The 23,130-nt window shown below is 36.8% G+C and overlaps 3 protein-coding genes, 2 long non-coding RNA genes and 1 pseudogene across 7 annotated transcripts; 3 read left to right on the top strand and 3 right to left on the bottom strand.

The window, feature by feature from the left end:
* Window positions 1–2,597: 2,597 nt before the first annotated feature.
* LOC147474191 (uncharacterized) lies at window positions 2,598–4,027 on the bottom strand. Of its 3 annotated transcripts, none has more exons than XR_015210094.1 (3): window positions 3,190–3,997; window positions 2,888–3,088; window positions 2,598–2,710 (listed from the first exon to the last, which is right to left on the bottom strand). It is a non-coding gene; the product is annotated as an uncharacterized LOC147474191 (long non-coding RNA). The 3 variants fall into 3 exon arrangements; XR_015210095.1 differs by having other exon boundaries at window positions 2,598–2,682; window positions 3,190–3,996; XR_015210093.1 differs by having other exon boundaries at window positions 2,688–3,088; window positions 3,190–4,027.
* A 2,326-nt stretch (window positions 4,028–6,353) lies between these two features.
* LOC147474189 (uncharacterized) lies at window positions 6,354–11,009 on the bottom strand. The gene is made up of 2 exons (XM_086586533.1): window positions 10,096–11,009; window positions 6,354–6,603 (listed from the first exon to the last, which is right to left on the bottom strand). The coding sequence occupies exons 1-2, from the start codon at window positions 10,742–10,744 to the stop codon at window positions 6,596–6,598; spliced, it is 657 nt and encodes a 218-aa protein (XP_086442659.1). The 5' UTR covers window positions 10,745–11,009; the 3' UTR covers window positions 6,354–6,595.
* On the top strand, window positions 6,502–9,694 carry LOC147474190 (uncharacterized). Its single transcript, XR_015210079.1, has 6 exons — window positions 6,502–6,642; window positions 6,858–6,936; window positions 7,065–7,158; window positions 7,240–7,335; window positions 7,472–7,610; window positions 9,493–9,694. It is a non-coding gene; the product is annotated as an uncharacterized LOC147474190 (long non-coding RNA).
* Window positions 11,010–12,579: 1,570 nt separating the features above from the next.
* Window positions 12,580–13,641, top strand: LOC147474188 (E3 ubiquitin-protein ligase RZFP34-like). The gene is made up of 4 exons (XM_086586532.1): window positions 12,580–12,688; window positions 12,809–12,878; window positions 12,987–13,028; window positions 13,127–13,641. The coding sequence occupies exons 1-4, from the start codon at window positions 12,612–12,614 to the stop codon at window positions 13,262–13,264; spliced, it is 327 nt and encodes a 108-aa protein (XP_086442658.1). The 5' UTR covers window positions 12,580–12,611; the 3' UTR covers window positions 13,265–13,641.
* Window positions 13,438–15,099, bottom strand: LOC147474187 (uncharacterized). Its single transcript, XM_086586531.1, has 2 exons — window positions 14,515–15,099; window positions 13,438–14,030 (listed from the first exon to the last, which is right to left on the bottom strand). The coding sequence occupies exons 1-2, from the start codon at window positions 14,705–14,707 to the stop codon at window positions 13,615–13,617; spliced, it is 609 nt and encodes a 202-aa protein (XP_086442657.1). The 5' UTR covers window positions 14,708–15,099; the 3' UTR covers window positions 13,438–13,614.
* A 2,236-nt stretch (window positions 15,100–17,335) lies between these two features.
* LOC147474186 (GDSL esterase/lipase LTL1 pseudogene) lies at window positions 17,336–18,390 on the top strand (annotated as a pseudogene).
* Window positions 18,391–23,130: the final 4,740 nt, after the last annotated feature.

Genomic DNA, 23,130 nt, shown 5'->3' with positions numbered 1-23,130 from the left:
CAAGATTTACTTGGTTAATAGGCTGCCCAAGGTGATACTCATGCTGAAGAAACCATGCCATAAAACCTGAACAATAAAATGAAATGATAACGTAGCAAGAAGCCGTGTATAAATCATCGAAGTTAGTTACTACGACACAATATATTTCTAACTTCTTTTCCCTCACATAGGTTGAATCCAAACCCAAGACGACATGTATAATTGACAATGTTTTTAAGAGGAAGTTCATGAAAAACAATAAGAGCAGGGGGCATATAGTTGAGCTGTTATGGTGTCGACGTAAATGCAAAGTAAAAAGGAAATCGCCTTCTGTTCGATGGAGTCACCATGATGTGGAAATAACACTGACACGCAGCTGATTGATCCACCACCCTTAGCTGAGTCTTGTATGCTTGTACGTAGAATGGTTTTAGACAGGGGCATGGCTTGATTGCACTGGTGTTATGGTCCTTCTTCACTAAACTATTTTGCCCACCCCCTACCCACCCCTTCTTCCTCTTGCTCCCCTACCTCGGCCTCTCCCATTGTCATTACCTTGCAGTGGCTGGTACATATTTACTTGACGCGGGGCGCTGCAGATTGAATTGTTGATGCTGCTACCACACATTGGGCTGCTGTTGTTGCTGTATTGTACACATTTAAATTAACACCCAAGCTGGAGCAGCAGCAGCACCCAGCAGTAACATCAGCAACAGAGCAGCAACACCCAACAGCAGCAGCATTACACACCACCAGTCACTACCAGTCCACACACACCACCACCAGTCACTACACACACCACCACCACACACAGCAGTCACCACCAGTTGACACACACACCACCACCAGTCACTACCAGTCCACACACACCACCACCACACACAGCAGTCACCACCAGTTGACACACACACCACCACACACAGCAGTCCTCACCACACACACAGCAGTCACCACCACACACACACACCACCACCACCACCACCACACACAACAGTCACCACCACCACCACACACACAACAGTCACCACCAGTCCACATACACACACACACACACACCAGTCACTACACGTCTACACACACGCACACCATTCACCACATACACACACCAGTCCACACAACACCCACAAGAGTCCACAGTCCACACTCTCATAATCATACAAAATGCAGAACCACATGCACGCATACAACCATACACAATCACACTACCATAAACAAACCTATGATAAGAAAGAAAAAGGATCCCGGTGGATTTGAACCACCATCACCTGGGATGCATGAAGATGGCACTCCAACTCCCAAGAGCTCTCCCATTTGAGCTAAAGATCCATTATGTATTTTCTAAGTTAAGTACAAAAACACACAGACTAACCCAACAATTGTTATTAGATAAATCCATAACTGCATCTCACAACACGGTATGTCTGCCTCCCACCATTATGTTCACAAATCACACCCCTCTTCTTCTTTAAACCACGAGACTACCATTTAAGTTATTTACACCAAAGTAGTACCAAACCATACAATTTCTATGATCAAATTTAGCGACAAATAAACTCAACGAATGTGAATCAAATAAAATCGAAGAAAAACATAATAAAAGAAAGGTCTGGGAAGTCAAAGCAATATACTGAGAACAATTACCAGCATATGTTCTGGATACGCCCATATATGTCTCTACAATTTTTTTACACAGTTGATCGAGGAAAGCCATGTCAGGAGATATGATGACCATTGTAACTTGAATTTTGTGGACTTAAGTGGGGCGGGTGGGTGTTCTTTTGGTTCTTGAGCAGGCGAGAAGAGAGGAATAAGATCAATTCGACCGATTGAAATCCGAAGTCGGGAAGGAGACAATTAGGGATATATGTTTGTTGCACCCCTGAGACCATTACATCTTTGCAAGTAATGTGAAATCCAAAGTGAATGACACTACACAGTACACACCCTCATCCTTATCACCCTTACTTTCCGTGACTTACTTCTTCTCCCCTCTTCCACTCCCAATGTGCTATTGTTTTTGTGCATTACAAAATTCATATTACTTAAAAATTAGAGGTCACATGGTGAACTTTCACAAATGAAACTCAATAAGGTTGGGTCTTGATTCTTGAACAATGCTTTTATAAGTGTTATAACTTCAAAGTGCATCACAGCTTGTTCCTTTGTCTTAACAAAACTAAAATAGATGCAAATGAAGCATGAGCATCCCAAGTAGTCCAAAGTAACTAAACAATCAAGAGTACACATAGAAGCAAATGAATGAAAATTTATTTTTTAATATTTTTTTAGAATTAACTTAAGGGTTTTTCGAATTTTGGAATAGAGAAGAACGCACCTTGATGGATCACCTCCCCACATTGCGCCACACCGAATCTCCATAAAGACACTACTTGTTTTGTCCATCAACCCATCGAGAAAAAAAAATCATTCAAATTTTGGAATTATACCACGGACAATAAAATGGAAAAGAGAAAACCATGCATACACCAAGTGAAGAGAATTAGGAATTCTTTGAAGCATGCATAGCAAGAAAGTGTTTTCTTGTGAGTATTATTAACTGCCTCAATTCTTTAAGACTTTAACTGACCCAGAGTCCAGACGGCCGCACCAAGAAATTATTGGAGAAAACAAATGTTTCAATTGCCTTTACGTGCTTCTGTCTTTGTGGTGTAAAATTTGAAACAATTTTCTCTCTCAAAGACTCTGAATCAGTGAAGCAAATATACATACACTGAAAAGGTTACCGAAAAGAAAAAATAGTAAAGGCCTTCACCTTTCAGAAACCTTATATATAGTTTACATTGAATCTTAAGTAATTGTTTTGTTATGCTTTGGTATTCACGAAAATGATCCATTGTGCTATTAAATTCAAGAAATCATGTCAATGTGCATAAATAATAGGACTCACATTTCCCCTGAGTGTGACTGCAAGTCCAATTGGCTGTCCTTCTCTAAGCTTAAATGTAGCAATAGACACCCTCGCCTGAGTCTTCACTGGCCTTTGACCATAAATAATAGACAAATCTTTCATTGCTGCATCTAAACCTTAAGAATTCTGTGCAGCTTCTCCAATCCCACAGTTCACTACAATTTTCTCCACTTTAGGAACCTATATATACACAAAATTCAACAAAACAATCTTCAACGACCAATGCCACAAAAACAACTAAAGTGTGAAAATTTACAAAAAGAAGGAAAAGGGTGTCTTACCTCGAGCATATTAGTGTAAGCATAATATGATAGAAGGAAAAGGGTGTCTTTAAGCAAGGGGACAATTTTTTCCAAGTAAGTAGTCTTGAGACGTTGAACCTTTTCTGCTTCAGATTTTTCCAAACGGTCAATCACCTATTCTTTCATCTCCAATTTCAACACGATTTCCAACACCAAGTTCAAGAAACCAATGTGGGTTTTCAGTAAAAGCTTCAAATATTGTTCTAGAGAGCCAAACAATATGCAATAGTCCCAGATACTTTTATCAAACATACCCAACATCTCTATATAGCACAATCAAATGCCAGATCAATTGCATAAAAAAGGACTGTTTAGAACTTAGATATAGGCCTAAATTGATGTTAGGCCTAAAGTATTTGTATCTCAAGACGCCACACTTAATATGATAGAAAAAATCGATTGTTCAAAGAATTAAAAGAATTCTAAATGGCCAAAGAACAGACCATAGGACGACTCGAAGCGATTCGGCATAGATGATCGACATTGTCAAAATACATAAAACCAAAAATGAAATAGGAAAAATTACCTTGAGCTAGCCCGCAGATCGTTAATGGAAAAAATTTGTCAAAGAAAAGAGAAGAAGTTCGATGGGATAAACCTGGATTAATATTAATCATAATTGAGAGATGAGGAGTTGCTTGCTTCTTTTTCTTTTTTTAGAGCGACGAAAGTTTTGTAACTTTAATTCTAATCGTGGCTAGCAGGGCGAGACCGAGTAGACCAAAACACCTCTTGCTTAGCGAGCATCATCATTACAGATTAGCAATTGACTTTGCATGTATGGGGCAAAAATCAAGAACGCAGACAACAACAATCATATTCCATGGCCAGAAAAAATAATTTTCAAGTAAGAAATAAGAAGTGAATGGCCAAATCAAATAGAAAACTTGAACCACGCTATAAACCACCACGCATAAGTGTGAAATTTGTCTGAAGTCCTTCTTTAGTTCTGTTCGATCTAACCGGAATTGGAAGCATAAAGCAAAAACCAGTACTGAAACAGTTCATGAAGAAAGGAGGGGAAGTTGAAAGACCGCGTACATGTCAATATGAATATAGGCGTGGATTTGGTTTTTGTCATGAATTTACATAAAACTCTTTTGTCTGTGTGTTGTAATTGAAGGGTATAAATAGAAATAAATAATTAAATGACGAAATAGTCCTTTTTAAAGACATTGAATAATATTTTTTTGTATTTAATTAGGGATATTAGGTGGTAGAAAAAAGACTGGTCTAATTTAAAAGGCCAGGTTAATTATAGTGTATTTTACTAATAGAGATAAACACTGCCACAAATACTTAAATTTTTTCTAAACTTGCCAAATATATTATCACTACTCTCCTATATTATCACTATTCTCCTCTTCGTCACTCCTCTTCATCACTACTCTCCTCTTCATCACTACTCTCTTCGTTTGCGGGGTGCTCTTCTTCATATACTACGCCATCTTTGAATCTCAATAACCATTTGGTTCCTCCGCATGTCTTTTTATGATACTTTGTCGCTAGAAAAACTGCTTTCAAACACTCTGTTCTCGCTTTCGCCGAATCAAAATTTGCAAAATCATCTTCGAAGTTAACTTTGGATTTTACAAATTGTGACGCTCCTGAACCTAATATATAATTGTCTACTTCCTCAATCTTGTGGATTTCACTACTCACAAGATATATTTTATAACCGTTACTCTGTGGATGAAATCCACAGACTAGTGTGTATAGGACCTTACCCTCGTTTGTTTGATTATTAGCGTGCAAATACTCGCGCACTATTACACTTAATTCTTCTATGTTTTTCACCCCCCCTGGATTTTTTCTTTTACACTCGGCTACTAAATTCCTTTTAAAAGAAGCGTGACCCGACCACAACATATAAATATATTTTCCTATTTCGACATATTTGCCTTCTGTATAGAAACCAAATGAATCTGATTGGCGCTTAGTCCATTTGGAGTCTGTACAGGCATATATGCCGTCGTTACATTTGGTTACAGCAATAATTGTATCAGAATACTTCATTTTCTCAAGAGTTGTGATACAATTATTGCTGTAACCAAATACTACACTACACTAGCCTTTATATAGGTGATACTACACCTATGGTTCAACCTATTCACCTATGGTTCAACCGTTATATTTGTTAACCTATGGTTCAACCGGTCCAAAAGCAAAAAAAAAAAAAAAACTGTATTCACACGTATTGCTCAAGTAAATCTCTCTCCCTCTCATTATCTTCTCAAACTTTAAATCACTTCTTTCTTCTTCTTTTTTTTTTTTTTTTTGCAAACTCAGGCGGTAAGTGCTTGCATCTATGGGGCTCCATCCGGTGGGGATCCCTTATAAACTGTCCAGCTTGAGGAGGTAAATGGTGTTTGGAGTTTTGATGGACCAAGAAGTTGGGAAGGCTGTTACTATCAATATGCAGTATCTGTTTACCATCCTAGCACTTTGAAAATTGAAAATTGCATGGCGACTGATCCATATGCTTGTTGCCTTATCTTTTAGCAAACATCTCTTGGAAAAAACTGAAATAGGTGTTTCTGCAGTTTAGACACTTTAAAGCCTCCATAGTATACATGAACCTTTAGATTTTTTTCAATTTTTTTTTTATGCATATTTGGATATTTTGAAGTGTGTCATTTATTGGTCTTGTTGAAATAGGCTTTCTTCAGATGGGAGGCGGACACTGTTGATCAATCTCGATTGCGAGAATTTAAAACCAGAGAGATGGGATGACTTGGCCAATGAGAAGCCCGAGCTTTCTTCTTTCTCTGACATTAGTATCTATGAGTTGCACATAAGAGATTTCAGGTCATTCTATTTTCCACTTGTATTTTTCTTAATTCACTTGTCAACGAGATATTTATGTTTCTCTTATTCTCTTGGTAAGGCCATAAATTGTAAGTCTCAAATACGTCACATACAGAATTCAAATTTTCACTGTGACTTGAAAAGGTGGATATTCACAAACCCAGTTCTGAAAACAACACATACTTCTCAGCTAATTTCACTGCTGTTTGGTTTGTTTTCTATCGTATTATTGATCTTCAGCTAGTGCAATTGCAGTGCCAATGATCAGACTGTGAATCCTGATTTATGGGTGGTTATCTTGCTTTTTACCTACCAGGTAATACTTGTAACGATGAATCAACATGCCTGACTTGCTTATGTAATGTTGGAGACTATCTACTTTACATGCGCTGCTTCATATTTGCATACCTAGATACAGTGCTCTACAAAAACATGTGCCATTGTGATGGAATAGTACGTAACTTTATGCAAAGTTGCTAACAAGGAACACATTCCGCTTGCAGGACTTGGCAGGCTTACTTCATCTCAAGAAATTAAGCAATGCTGGTCTCACTCATGTACATCTTCTTCCAACCTTTCAATTTGCTGGTGTTGATGATGAAAAACAGAAATGGAAGAATTTAGGTGAAACAATTTTCTTTTTCTTACTTTCCAGTTTAGGTAGAAGTTAGTGATTCATGCATGCTAGGACTACCTGTTTTCGGTTTCAACAATAAAGATAAACCCGGTCTGTGATTTATAACTGTTGCATTTATCAGTTTTCAGGAACAGGACTTAGCAATCTCAGTCATAGTTAATCTCATTTTTCCACTAATTTTCTCAACTTAAACCTTGTACAGATGCTGGTAGACTGGCAAGATTACCTCCTGATTCAGATGATCAGCAAGCACAAGTCACAGCCATCCAAGATGATGATAGGTATAATTGGGGGTAAAATATCTCAGACCTGAGTTCTTTTGAGTGTATAGAAGAGATGTTTATTTATTTATTCAATATGCTAATTGAAATTGCATCTATTGCATCTTATCTTCTATTCTTGCAAAAAGATATAATCCGGTTCTTTGGGGGGTCCCAAAAGGAAGCTATTCGAGCAACTCTAACGGAACTTCCCGTTCGCTTGAGTTTCGAAAGATGGTTCAGGTGCTGACATGCTTTACTGACCTTTTTTCTTTAATTACTTTCCGAAGTGTCATATGCTCAATGTCTTGGTCTTTCTTTCAGTCGCTTAATCACATCGGCCTTCGTGTGGTGCTGGATGTTGTCTATAATCATTTGCATGGAAATGGGCCACATGACAACAACTCTGTGCTTGACAAGGTAAAGATCGAGTTCTTATGTTCCATGGTTTAGCTGATAAGTCTTCCATGGGATGTTTTTTTTCTTTCTTATGGCTATCTTTTATGCGGTTAAGTTTTTTCTCCTCTTGAGACAATATACCTTTCCTTTTATGTAGATTGTTCCAGGTTACTATTTAAGAAGAAGCACCGATGGTTCTATTGAGCATTGCACGTGTCAATAATACTGCCAGCGGACATTTTATGATAGAGCGTTTAATTCTTGATGATCTTCTTTGCTGGGTGGTCGAGTATAAGGTGACCATTTTGAACTCTTCCATTGTATTACACATGTAAATGAGTAAAGCTTAGTAGATAGTACAAAAGCCAAGGTAGTCATTTATCTAAATTACAGTTGCTCTTTGTAGAGAAAAATCTGTGCTTTTGTATGTTTGGTAGAATAATATAGACACTAAATACTATCTTCACATTGGCGTCACCCATTGCATATTTTTATCATGCACAGCCTCATGTGTCGATTTAAATTTAAATTTAATTTATGTTATGTAGAGATACCTCCATATCCCATATCCCAAGCATATTTGTAGGGGCACCCTTGTCCCCTTTTCTACGTACACGTCCACGCCGACATCATTATCACCATTTGTTCTTCTTGTTGGTGGAGGTGAGGCGGTGTTTGTGGAGGATAGATGATGTAATCTAGGGTTCAACCCCCTCAATTGAGTTCATATTGTGTTTCTATATGGTTAGGGGGTATTGGAATTGGGTTAAGTTACTAATTTGAGGTTATAAGGGTATTTTTGGGTTATTTTTAATTCCAAATTTAGGAAGTTTTACTTGTTTTTGAAATTGTTTTCCTATATAAGAACTTGTAGGCCTTTGTCCAATTTAGTTTTTGGATTGAATTGAATCAAGTTTTGTTGAGAATTCGTTCAATTCGTTTTATTTGTAGTTTCTATAGTAGATAACATAAGAACGTTCTATGTTGAGGGCGAACGTTCTAGATAACAGTAAAACCTTTCATTTTTTTTCGAGTTTTTAAAGTGATAAATGTCTTTGGGAACGCTGGATTATGGCAATTATTTTATATGTTGTTTTCATTTTGCTACTGTTTTTTTTGCTTACAAAAACTTGTTTAATACCAAAATCTGTTTTAGGAAAACCTTTATTATTTTATTTTCCATAAGTATCCAATGTCTCTGGGAACGCTGGATTATGACATTTGATTTATGTCCTTTTTACTTTGTTTTTACAATTACAAAACATTTTACTAACTATATGATGAATGTCTATATGGGACTGCTAGATTATGACATTCCGTTTATGATATCTTCTTTATAGCAGCATTCCGTTTGCCCCCCTCAAAACTTGTTTTATTTGCAAGGTCTTTGTCTTAAAAAAACTCGAAATATTTTTGAAAACAGAGCCAACATCTTTTCAGGATTATTTCTCAGCATACAAATGGTCTGTATACAAATGGTCTGTTATCTTTTGCAGTGAAAAGTTGCACTTGATTGCCTAGCTAGAAATAAATACATTATATTGTTCTGTTCCAATTGTTTTTCGACTGTCAACGTTAGGTTTATGTTAACATGTAAGGTTAACATTAAGGTGCCGACTAGCAAAGTCGGTAAAACCTTTGGGTGATGATACCAGAGGTCTGGGGCTCGAATCCCGCCAGCATCAAAGAGTTACTGATCTCATTTAAAAAACAGGCTTACCAAACAAAAAAAAAACATTAAGGTTAATGTTAGCATGTGTATGTGATTGTTGGTTCTTTGCATGAGAAACTCTCTACAGTCAAGTCTTTGTTATAAGTTTAGGGATCTTAGTAGCTTTTATTAACACGTTCCATCATTTTGAAATTATGAAGAAGTCTTGCATCACATGGGATTTAAAGCAGTATGTGTAAAAGATAATGAACTACCCGTTGGTGGGCGCAAGGTTTACTCGGTATTTATTTGCGCCTGTTTCATATTATAGCGTACTGCTTACGCCTATAGTATGACACACTCAAAGCTGAAACAAATGGTTCAGTAATTTGTTAGATGAACATAATTTATTAATTCTCGTATGTATGACCAATATTCTATAGGTAGCCCCTTTTGAGAGCTATACTTTTCCATTAGCTGATGGTCACCAAGTTCTAAACACTTATCAAGCTTCTTAATCTTTGCAGGGAATAGAGCCACTTGGAAAATGGAAAATGTCTTTGGGACAATCTCAATTGTGATGAAGATCTTTCCATTTGTTTCATTGTAAATCAATGTTGTTATTTGATTCATTGTTTCATTTGTTTCATTGTAAATCAATGTTGTTATTTGATTCATTGTTTCATTGTAAATCAATGAAGATCTTAATCCATTTGTTTCATTGGAAAAGGGAATAATGTACTATTGTTTGAAAGTTTGGTACATTGAGTTTTCTATATATGTGACAGAAATGTTTTGTTTTTTAGAAAAAAATGTTGCTGCAATTTTCTTTTTTATTAATTGTGGCTTAACTTTGCCTGCTACTATTTAACTCTTTTCATGGCAACACACATATTATGAATGAGACCTCATGGTCTCTTTTTGCGTTTTTAAATGTCTCTATTTGGGCTCTAATTTTTACGTTTGGCCTATTTACACAATTTGGGCCCATTTGGTATGGGCTTTCTGCGTCGGTTTATTATATAAAGCAGGCAGAGGCAGAAACCTTGTTCATTTTTCCCCCATTTTTCCCCCACAAGTTATGTCAAACACAATTTGGTAAACAAATTAGAACTGGACATTCTTCATACCTGAATTGACTGTGATGAAACTGCATCTCTTCTCTTGACTATGGGGAGTTGTAGAAATTGAAGAAGAATCCAGTGGAACAACCTTCCCTTCAAATTTCCCTGAATTAGTTCTTCCATAATGAGCTATTCGCATCTTTCGCTGTGCTTGAAGAAGTGTCACTTGTTCTCTCCTTGCCGCAGCTATGCTGCCCGGACTCTCAACAATAGACAAAGAAGAGTAGTTTAATGACGAAAATTCAAGAGTAGGAACAACAATACCACCGCCACTACCATTGTTAGCAGTAGATTTCTTGGACTTCTTCCTGACTAGTTTAGGTGTAGACCGCGGCGTTAACGTCTTATCCGCACTTGAAGTCAATCCATTAGGATCATTTCCTCTCTTTAGTGCTGGAGGTCTAGGACTAGGAGACTTGGACTTGGGAGAAATCGGAGGCGTGGACAAAGGCTTGGTTTTATGAGTATTGGAAGTTGGTGGTGATGGACGAGCCTTTGGGGACAATTTCTTCAATGAATTACGACGTTCTAAGCTGATTGGGACACGGTTTCCGCCTGGCTGAAGCACCGGACGCCCGTCTATCTCAGCCAAGGGTGGGGAAATAAGATCAACCAGGACACCACCCTGGCATGGCTTAGCCTTAGAGCTGCACATTTATGTCCTGGCAACTATATGTGTTAATGAAGAAGAGACTTGATGAGATGAGAAATAAGTAATACTACTTGGCCTGTTAGGCAAATGACATAACAAGGCAATGAAGAATATGGAGGGGCTGTGAGGGTGGGTTTGATATATATACAAAGGGAGGGAAGGACAGGTGGGGGAGTAGTTAGACAAACCAACATGGAGGAGTTGGGGTCCTCCATATTCCAAACCGATCCATAAAACCTTTTGCGAGGATTATCACCTTTTCTAACGGGTGCACAAGGTGGTAACATGGGGAATAGATATATGGAAATTGCTAGGTGCTAACATGGTTAGCCACCACTCTTACAGTGTTTTAGTTACACCCCACCCCTCTCCTCTTTTCTATCTTAAAAAGTATTTATTGCATGTTACTTGTATGCTTCCTAGTCCCTAGCTGGAGTGGTGGACAAGGAAGGTAAAACTAACACTAGGGTGAGACCAATCATTGAGAATTTCTTTCTAGCTGGCAAGAATTTCTCTATACTATACTCTCTCTTTTCATATCTCTTTAAAAATGGACAGATAGAAAGGTAATGAGACACTTTTTTACTCTATCTTTATGGTTTCAACTTTCAACTTCTCTGCCTTGAAACTGGAATCTTCCATAGTTCCGTCATAAATGGCTGGACCAATTGGACATTGATCCTCAGTTGAGAAACACTCCAGTAGGACTATAGCCTAGACTGTAACATCATCTCCACTGAGGCTATATGAGCATTTGTGGCAAATCTGCGTCTAATTCAGAACATTCCAATAAGAATATTAGCCTAATCCATAAGAATTTCATTGCATATGTAATGATTAATTAAAGAGATACTATGATGCAAAAGTAAATAACAAATAAAAATCCTAACAGATGATGTTCAATTCAAATGGATCACAAAGAGGATGCAATAGGTATCAGTTGCATAGGCCATAGGGTAAAAATTATCCATATACGGATGAACTTGTCACAGTATCTGGGATGGTGAAATTGTGGCAGGTACATTACTTAGAGTGGTTAAAGCTTATGATCGATGATCGATGACCAATACAATCATCAATGGTCGGGTGCGTAAAGCTAACATATAAGTGGACCATGCGAGTTTTACAGCGACGTTAAAACAATAAAGTTATAAATCAAGTATAGATAAGAGTGATATTTTAAGGTGAATAATAAATTATAATGATGCTGCTGGTAGTTCTGCCATCAATATATGTTCACTTGTGAGAGAAACATATGTAGGAAGGTTGGGAAGCCGTCCCATGATAATTGTCTCCTTTGTCGATCAACGTTCGCATTCAAAGTTGTGTCGATTATCAGTGCCCTGTTGTTGGAGTAGAGAAGTAATCGTATGTATGTATGATGATCATTCAATATCCCTCCCGCGCGTATCTATACGATATCGTACCAGTCAAAATCAATATATATTTCAAGACAGTGGAGTAGACTTTTATATTTTCATTGGCTGATTGCACGGCCCCAGCCCACCATTATACAGTCCACCCCTCTTTTTTATGTCACAAAATTAGGCCCAATCCCATAAATTGGTTGTTTTTTTTTTTTTTTTTTTCTCGCTACAAACCCACAAATTGGTTGTAGTTACTTTTATTTACAGTATGCTTTTGTTTGCGTGTGGATTGCAACTTTTTTGGTCTAGGCTCTGCTTCGTTTGAATTAAATAGCAGGGCCTTCTACCAATATATCCACAAATTAAACACCCTTGCAACATTGCAATTTAGAAACTAACTAGAGATTTTATTTGCAAAGATGTAAGAGTCAGCAGGGCTCTATGTGTATATTAGTAACTCGAGGTCACATGTTGTCTTAATTTATGTCTATGTATTTGATTCGATGAAAGACATTAGTGTTTTGCAATGTGGTCATACTATACATTTGGACTGCTTAAAAGAGATGGAGATGCACTTCAAGTAAGTATTTTTTTACAATTGTCAAATGAACAGCAATGCATTGTCATTAAATCTAACTTCAAAAAACGAATTCTCCAGGACATTTGAATCTGGATTAGTAATTAGTTTACGATCTTGTAGGTTCGCTTGTCCTGTTTGCTCAAGATCAGTATGTGATATGTCTAAAGTGTGGGAAAAGCTTGATCAAGAGGTATGCTTGTGAATGCCAGAAATTGCTGTGGTATAAGTTACAACCAATTATTCTCTTCGAAGACTCGGCTTCAGATTCATCTAATATTTTATTAAAAACTGATTTCAGATCACTTCTACACCAATGCCAGAAATGTATCAGAACAAGATGGTATGGATTACAATAGAAAAACATTTATCATTGCTTTCATTTTTAGTTCTAGCCGATTTGCATCTAAAGAAAAATCTTTTTGTACTGTCAAACGCTAGGTCTGGATCCTCTGCAATGACTGCGGGACAACCTCTGAGGTCCATTTCCATATAGTCGCACACAAGTGTCTAAGCTGCAACTCCTACAATACACGGCAGACAAGAGGGAGTGTTGCTTCCTGCTCATCAACTTTATGAAAGACTGGAATGAAGGTTGTTCAATCAAAAAGTATTCTTCAAAAAAATTCTTTTTTCAAAACGGAGAAGTCAAGCGACATGGGGAGGAGGGGATTGTAGAAGCATATGCCAACCTCACTCGTTAATTAAGTTCAGCTGTTCACGAGTGTGGAAATCCCTTGCTTCCCTACGCCTTATCAAGAAACCATATGAAACATAAAAAGGAATAGGCCAATTTAAAGTTTGAATTGTGCCAGGACTCAAATGAGAAGATACATCACGTACCGAGACTCACACTACTACATCATTGCAAGTCTAGGGATACTGTAATAGATACATATAATCAACACAGCAATCCCTACAACTAGTGACTAGACTAGCCACATAGCATCATACCCATATTTTATGTTGAGACCTTCAATCGCTTTCTCTGCATCATCAATATTTTCAAATCGGACATAGCCATTGCCCAAGCACAAGCCAGTCTCGTCGTCTATTACGGCTTCAACATCAACCAAAGGACCAAAAGCACTGCACACTTGACACAAGTCAGCATCAGAGTAGTTCTCTGGGAGATTTCGAAATGCGATTGTATTGTCTATCGCATTTTCTTTAGTATTCAATACACGCGGCGGACACTCTAAAATAGTGGCACCAGAGGGCACATATAAAGGAGGCGGGGTAACATCTCCGTAGATACAATTAGGGTTATCGTGGGGATCAACTTTCTCACCACATGCTGGACACAGCGCCTCTAGATCGATTTCATGCAGCATGCCATCTGCGCCTAGTATGAGAAGCAAAAGGCAATAGTAAGTATGAGGCAAAATAAATATATGTTTGTTGTTGATAAAAAGATGAACCTCCTAAAAAGAGAGTCCAGATCTTCTCCATCCGGGTGGAAAAGATAAAGTTTTACACCTTACAAAATATGGAAGGTCTCCTGCGCATACCATACCAGATAAAGGATGGTAGGTAGTTTACACAGACAGGCCAAGATGATATGACCGTCTAAATGGATACTGGTCACCGGACCATGTATCATCTCACGGTGATACTGTGAAAATTCGTAAAAGAAATTATTCTCTTACTCGTGTGCTCATTCAATTATTCTCTTGCATACCAAAAAAATTAATATATGGACAAAAAAACGTTGTAAGATACAGTAGTTTCAATTGAAGGTGAAGTAAGAAAAGCATTTCTTTATACGAACAAATGTGATCCAGAAAGACACAAGAATAAAGTAAAAAGAAAAGCGTAAAATTAGATACCCCGATAGTACTGAACTTTATATTCCGATGGTGCAGGGGGACTAGGAGAACGGCGGGGGCGAGATTTTTTCTTCTTATTAACAGAAGCAGCAGGAGGATCAAGAACAAAATCATTCTGAACAACAGGTCCCAAATAAGCTCCATCGTCACCGAAACAACTTACTCTCACACGAGAACGCCGTGGTGGTGCCATAATAATACTATATCTCACCAGAAACGCCCTCAATCTGTATTTATTGTTTCTTTGGAATCTGCTTTCGGTTTCGGTTTCGGTTTCATATTTGGTAAGTTGGGTCCACACTTTTAATGCCTACCGCCTACGGAATTCCGATGGATATTTCGGAATGTACCGTTTGAGTAAATCTATGGAATACCGACGAGCTTTAGGAGCGAATAAAACTACTAAAATCATGAATTTTTTTCCGAGCTTCTTCTTCATCAATTTGTGATGCATAAAAAAAATAAAAAATAAAAAAAAGTAAATGAGAATATGAGAATTGGTAGAAGATGAGAGATACGGCGGCTGGAGAATTGTTGTATTTCTCACCATTACATCTATATCTATGGTTAGGATTTGATTTCAAGGATCTAGGTTAAACTGTTTTTGGACCTTGCATATTCCAAACAAACAAGCCGATATTTCGAACATAATTCCTGTTTTTAACTCATCGGAATTTCGCCAATTCAGAAATCAAGAACTATGCATATACTAAAGTAAACTAACAAAATTCTAAATGGCAAATAACAACTTGTTAGCTCGTAGTTACTTTCTTGGTGAGAAGGGGTTGCTTAATGCAGATGTGACTTTAAAATTCGAACATAATGTTTTATTCCGTCTAAAACATTTTATTCCGTCTGAATGTAAAAAAATATATATATATCGAAAAAAAAAACACGCCAGACGGAATGAAACATTCTGTCCGGAAAAAAAAACGAAAAAACACGCGAATAAAATGAAAAAAACTTGCGGGACGGAATGAAACATCCCGTTTGGAAGAAAAAAAAAACGAAAAAACACGCGAGACGGAATAAAAAATTTCGCCCGAATATCATAAATCAGCAACTGTCTAAATAACAAGTGCTACCCTCATTGTAACTTAGTGAAAAACTACTCTCATTATCATCTTTACATTGGGCCATTGTTTTTTACTCATAAGGGTGACAAGTTAATATTTTCCTTCAAAACTATTTGCATTAGGAATGCTCCTACAGCAGCAAACTTTGATCAACGTTAGATAATAATAATCAAATTAAAAGGGTTTAATTTTCACTCTATCATTTTTCTAGTGACTCTTTTCATATCATTGAGTCCATGCTTAGAATAAGAAAATTTGGTGATAATAGAATGACATGATGATTGCACATTTTGTTTCAATAATGGACTAATATCATGGGCTCTATTGTTTTTTTAGGGAGGGGGTTCTCGCCTTCTCGGCCACATATAACATTTATAAGTAAGTTTTAGATTAGTCATTTTTTTTTTTACGTATAAGATCTATTAACTATTCTAACTAGCAAGATGCACGTGCAATGCACGCGATGTTAAAAAGAAATTGGCGAAAAGTGTAAACATAATTTTACTTCGCCATTTTTTATTAATCTTCAATTTGGGTTTTTTGGAAGCTAGCAAATTTTGGGAGAAAGCACACAATGTTTTTTGTAGGAGAGTGTGTATGTATGCGTGTGTTGTGTCTTGAACTCTTAATAATTAGGCCACCTAATTATAACGGAAACCTGATTCTACTCACATGTTGTGACAATATATGAAACTTAAGGATCTCTCGATTAATGTTGAGGCTAATTGATTTAGATGAAGTATAGTAAAAAAAAACAGTTATAGAAAGGCACAAAGCAAGGTACGTACAGATTCAAGTATGGAAGAGATTTACTGATGAGTAGCTGAGTAAATGTGCATACCTGTGGTTGGGCTTGTAGCGCAGAGGCCCCTTGCGGTGTGCTAACTCTTTCCCACCGATGGGGACTTCAGACTGAGAGTTCACAAATGCGTAATTGTTTTCCATAAGTAATTACCCGTTATGTTGGCTCTCCATGTGATTTTTAATACCAGGAGGGAAACCTTTTACAAATGATGCATCTTTTGTTGGTGCTAGAGAAACCAGTTGAGGTCCAGTACACTGAACTGGAACCCATTAATCATATTTTTGACCTGTCCTTAACCAATGCTCATGAAACCCCACTGCTACTTTCTCCGTCACCTCCAATTCCACTACCACCCCCTGACGAAGTCATGTCCGAACGAAAAGAGTTTGCAAAAGCTGCAGTAGAAGATGCATGGGTTAAAACAACCAAGAGAATTTTATTTTTTAATCTTGCTTCAAAACTAACATGGAAGAACCTAAGATTTCGAATTTGCTTCCAAAAGTTTTAGTGTAGCCACCATGAAAATATTCAAAACTACAACAGATACCAAAGGTTTGAGTGATTAGTAAGAATCCCTTATCCTCTTTTTATCTTTATTGATAGATGTCGCAGATGTTAGTACCTCTTTTGGCCTGCCTATAAATAAGTGGATAGCTCTTACAGTTGTCACCCCAAACCATATGGAAATCAATGCAGAATTGCACTTTAAAAGGAAAATATTTTTGGGATGGCCAGATAGCCATACTGTACTCAACTTGCCTTCATACAGACCTGCTTAACCTACCCCCAATAAATATTAACTTACAACTGTGTTTGTTTACAACCAAAAGACGATATCAAACCACCATTCTGTACGTGTCAGAGTTGAGTGTGTTGAAACACAGATAGTTCAAGAGATTTCTGTGTTCAACATTGTTTATTCTGGACATTTGAACACACTATGGAGAACTCTTCGGCTTTTGTTGCTTCCATGGTAATTAGTGTAGTTATAGTGTTGGGCATTTTTGTTCCTCAAGCAGAGGCGCGTGCATTTTTTGTATTTGGCGATTCACTTGTGGATAGTGGCAACAACAACTATATGTTAGCAACTACTCGTGCTGACGCTTATCCATATGGAATCGACTATCCCACTCATCGTAACCGGCTGGCGTTTCTCCAATGGACTCAACATCCCCGATATTATCATTAAAATATCTCTCATTTTCATGTGCTGCATTTTATATTTTGAGATTCTTTTGATTGGAGTACATTTATAGTTTGTGTCTATACTCTATAGTCATGCAGTATGTAAAGTTAATGGAAGTCTTGCTCCATATTTGAGCAAAGGCCAAGTACTTTAGTAATTTTTGTTTTCCAATTCCCTTTTTAGTATAATTTATTTGAAAGTGCTTTATTACTTAAATTTAGAACTATGTTATATATACTAACACATGCCATAATTATATATGTAAATCAGGCGATCAATTGGTGAAGAACCTACTATGTCATACTTAAGCCCATAACTAACGGGGCGGAGACTACTTGGTTGGTGCTAACTTTGCCTCTGCTGGGATTGGAGTCCTCAACGATACTTTGGAATCCAATTTGTAAGAAGCCTCACATTTCAAATTCTAATACCCACACCACGAACCTTATCTAATAATACTAATCCGAAATGGAACTGTACTTAGTGTATTTACATTATAAATTAAACTTGCTCACTTAGCCAAAAAACCTATCTAATAAATACGTCGTAATGGATGACACACTATTATGCAGGTAAACATAATCAGGATTGGCCCGACAAATTAAGTATTTCAGTGATATCGACAAAGAGTGGGTGCACTCATTGGCTTTATTGAGCCAAAAGACTGGGTGAGCGAAGCACTTGTTCTCTTCACTTGTGGTGGAAATGACTTTGTTAACAACTACTATTTAGTCCCATTCTCTGTAAGATCTCGCCAATTTGCGGTCCCAGATTATGCTCGCTATGTGATCTCCGAATATAAAGCATGAAAGAAAGAAGAGTTAACAACACAAATAAAAGAAAAGATTGTTGCATTTCCAGAAAAACGAAGACGACAACGTCAAGTATAGCTGCATTTAACCTGGATATTGGGAGCAAATCCACCTTCATCACCAACATTGGTTGCATCCTGACCATACTTCTTTTTTATGACACTCTGTGGATAAATTGTAATATAATCATTAAAACCAAGAAAACATATTTACATACACTTAGGCATAAATCTGAAAGAAAAAATATTATAAGACAAACTTAGGTAAAAGAAAGATAAGAGCAAAGATTCATACATTGATTATTTTTACTTTTGTGAAATATTGGTCATATGGGCATTTTATGGATAGTACTCAAGATTGTGTTTACAGACAAACTTTGGCAAACACTTGGCTTGCTTCCTTTGAGAACAGGCACACCTTTGATAGACATTCTTATGACAATTCTCTGTACGGTATTCAGTAATACCGAGGCGAAAATATTCCTACCCAAACAAACTCTCATAATTACTTTCTCTGTCTTTGACATCAGATTACGTATTAGCCCGATGTCCCGGTGCATCTCGGTCTACATGGCTTCCCCTTTGTGCATTCTCAGTAGGTGATCCCCTTGCTAGTATCTCGGTCCAAAATTCAAGTTGCGTGTCCATGGAGCCTTGGCTTTATGAATGGCTTGATATCGAATGATATTCCTATTGGAAACTAAATTACCTATATATACAGAATTATGGCATTGTGTACACCATTTCTAAAAAGTCTCTATGGTTTATTCTTTTAAGCTATAAAACACAGTTTTAAACTCTACTTACCTATATCTGACCCTACAAGCCTATGAATCTACATTCATAACTTTATAGAATGCAGCTTATCTATGCAGTATAGTAAATAATAATAGAATTTCAACAAATAGCCTAGGACACAGGATATGCACTGATGAGTTTAAAACCGTTTGAATGGTAGTCCACCTCTACATGTTCATTTCTCATATGTGGACAACACAAGTTATTAGCATGTACAGCGACATCTCCATCTCAATGTTTGTGCCGAGGAACAGAGTTGAATATTTTGGCCATCTCTTGTACCAACTAAATTTCACCTTGGCTACTCTGGCATCAGGCCCCTGCGGTTTCAGAAAACTCTTTCTGGTGTAACTAATTTTCTTTTGTTCCGAGTAGAATTGTAACCAATGATGAAGACCCGTGGTCTCCAGTCCGCGAGTGACGTGGCTCCGCTTTGTCTCCCCGCAGAAGATATGTTTGAAAGCACACGAATATCGCCCTTGAAACCAAAATTTCAGCAGCCAGTTTTTATATGAAGGAATCAATGATATTGTGCCTCCTTAAATGGTTGTACACGTACATGAAAGGTCGTGTGTCTATTACCTCGTCAATAAACGCACTTTTGGTGTAGGTGGTGGGTTCCTATGGGACACATAGTCGCCTAGGATGGCTTGGAGCTGTTGAATTTTGGTCGATTGCAACACATGGTTGCTGACCGATGTAAACATATGAGGACCGCACCCAAGGTTTAGCTCATAGTCTACTGTGGGTAGGAGCCCCTGGTCCAGCGTCCATAGCTTGTTACACGCCCTCGTCAAGTCTGTAAATTCTTCATCAGTGACAACAGTGCCGGCCCTGACATTTTGGTGGCCTAAAGCAAGGCAATAGAATGTGGCCCTATATGCGTTAATGTTATCGATTTTTTTTTTTTTTTAATTTGTGTTATTCAATATAATCCAAGAAAGAGCGAGTGAAGTGATTTTGTTATTTGACAGAAGAGTTTTATTTGTTTTTTTAGATATAGATAAAAGTTTGGGTTTTTTTAATTGTGAGTTGGTTTAATGTTTTTTGTTTTTTTTTAATTGTTTGTAATGAGTGGGGGTAAGTATTGCCAAAGAGTTTAATAAGGAGTTAGGTTCTCGGGGATTGTGAATGATTTTGTTATTTGGCAGAAGAGTTTTATTTGTTTTTTTAAATATAAATAAAAGTTTGGATATTTTAATTATGAGTTGGTTTAGTGTTTTTTGTTTTTTTTTTATTGTTTGTAACGAGTGGGAGTGGGGTAAGTATTGCCAAAGAGTTTAATAAGAAGTCGGGTTCTTAGGGATTGTGAGTGATTTTGTTATTTGGTAGATGAGTTTTATTTGTTTTTTTAGATATATATAAAAGTTTGGGTTTTTTAATTGTGAGTTGGTTGTAAAAGAGTTTAATAAGGAGTTGGGTTCTTGGGGATTGTGAGTGATTTTGTTATTTAGAGTTTTATTTGTTTTTTTAGATATAGATAAAAGTTTGGGTTTTTTAATTGTGAGTTGGTTTAGTATTTTTTTTAATTGTTTGTAACGAGTGAGGTAAGTATTGCCAAAGAGTTTAATAAGGAGTTGGGTTTTCGGGGATTGTAAGTGATTTTGTTATTTGACAGAGGAGTTTTATTTGTTTTTTAGATATAGAAAAAAGTTAGGGTTTTTTAATTGTGAATTGGTTTAGTGTTTTTTTATTTTTTTTTATATTTTTTTAACGAGTGAGAGTGGGTAAATATTGTCAAAGAGTTTAATAAGGAGTTGGGTTCTTGAGGATTGTGAGTGATTTTGTTATTTGGCAGATTAGTTTTATTTGTTTTTTTAGATATAGATAATAGTTTGGATGGGTTTTTTAATTGTGAGTTGGTTTATTGTTGTTATTATTATTATTTTTTTGTATTGTTTGTAACGAATAGGGTAAGTATTGTCAAAGAGTTTAATAAGGAGTTGGGTTCTCGGGGATTGTAAGTGATTCTGTTATTTAACAGAAGAGTTTTATTTGTTTTTTTAGATATAGATAAAAGTTTAAGTTTTTTAATTGTGAGTTGGTTTAATGTTTTTTGTTTTTTTTAATTGTTTGTAACGAGTGAGGTAAGTATTGTCAAAGAGTTTAATATAAAGAGTTGGGTTCTCAGGTATTGAGGGATTAATTGAAATCGTGTGTTTATTTTTTTTCTTAAATATGGTTGGTTTATTTTTTGTCCAAAATAAGTGGCAACTAACTAAACTATTTATTAGAAAGTTTATTGTTTTGTGCCGATAATAGTGTGGCCCCTATTTTTTGTTTTGGTTTGGTGGCCAAAAGCAACTGCTTGGCTCGCTTTGCCTCAGGGCCGGCACTGAGTGACAAGTTCCCCAATGGCCCAATCTGGGTCCATTGAGAATTGAAATTAAAGTATACGAGACCAAAAACAAAATTAAAAGATACGAGACAAAAAACAAAAATTGAGAACTACATATATATATATATATATATATATAACACTGCATATACATGGCTTTGTCCATCCCACATTAGGCCTATCATGGCTTTGTCAATCCCACATTAGGCCTAAGCCATCCCACACAGATCAGGAACTTGCATAGCATGGCTTTGTCCATCCCACATTAGGCCTATCATGGCTTTGTCCATCCCACACAGATTAGGAACTTGCATAGCATGGCTTTGTCCATCCCACACAGATTAGGAACTTGCATGGCTACATGTGCATCTTACGTGGTATATATATATAATTATATTTTTTTAAAAAGGTGTCGAGGAGGAGGCTCGAATATAATTATTATTAACTAGCATTTATCGATAACATATCAAAACAAATGACACGCTGACCGTCCAAGTTCCAACTGATATGCCAGTCAAGTGTCGACATTTAGACAAATAATGGCTCGAAAACAGGAAGTTATAAAGAGGAAAGCTCTCATTTCCCTCTCTTTCTAACTTTCATATCTCTCTCGCGTCGACACACAAAATTTTCTCTCGCCCTGCGTTTCTTCCATGCGATATCATGTTTAAAGGTATGTTAATTGCTCGCTTCCCCTTTCTTTCATTTGTTTTATGTGTTCAATTTTTAAATTTTATAGAGAAGCTTTGTGACTATGATCTTACTTCAATTATATTCGAATTGAGCCGAATGGATGATTCAAATCCGGTTCAAGTTTCTTGATTAAATCTCAACAACTTTTAATTAGTCTTGCTTTTGAAGGTCAAGGGATAACTGAAATGAAAGTTGACAAAGGCTGGAGATTCATCCCTACTGATGAGGAACTCGTGATCAATTACCTAAACAAGAAGATTTTAAACTCCAATTTTCAGTATCCGATGATAACAGATGTTGAAATTTATGCATATCATCCACAAAATCTTATCGGTGTGCTCTCTCTCTCCAAACTATTAGATCTTACCAGTGTGTGTGTGTTGTGAAGAAAAACTAAAAGATTGCTGAACACTTAAGAGTTTTATTAACTTCCACACTACTAAATAAACTTAACTATGCCAACTATATAGGCATCAGATACTAACGACTTCACTACAAACTAGGGCAACTAACCCATTTTATTGACCACTAATCTAGGCAACTAAGCCAACTAACTTAGACTTATTCTTCTGAAGACTTGTTAACTTTAACACTCTCCCTTAAACTGAAAGTTGCTAACTTCAGTTTATGAAGTCCCTGCACTGTTGTCGGACTCAGCTCTTTCCCTCAAACGAACAAACACCAAGCAGTGCACGAAGTTTCTCAAATGCTTCAAACTTGAGAGGTTTCGTAAAGATGTCAGCCACTTGATCTTCGCTTTTGCAGTGTAGAAGATCAATTATACCGTCCTTGACAAGGTCTCTTAAGAAATGATATCGCACATCAATGTGTTTGCTTCGCCCATGATAAACTGGATTTTTGGATAGCTTGATTGTTGAACTGTTGTCACAAAATATACGAGTGCTTGTT

Source organism: Coptis chinensis, unplaced genomic scaffold, assembly GCF_015680905.1.
Source record: "Coptis chinensis isolate HL-2020 unplaced genomic scaffold, ASM1568090v1 utg1247_pilon_pilon, whole genome shotgun sequence".
In the NCBI taxonomy this organism is placed as follows: domain Eukaryota; kingdom Viridiplantae; phylum Streptophyta; class Magnoliopsida; order Ranunculales; family Ranunculaceae; genus Coptis; species Coptis chinensis.
This window is presented reverse-complemented; position numbering and strand designations above follow the sequence as displayed.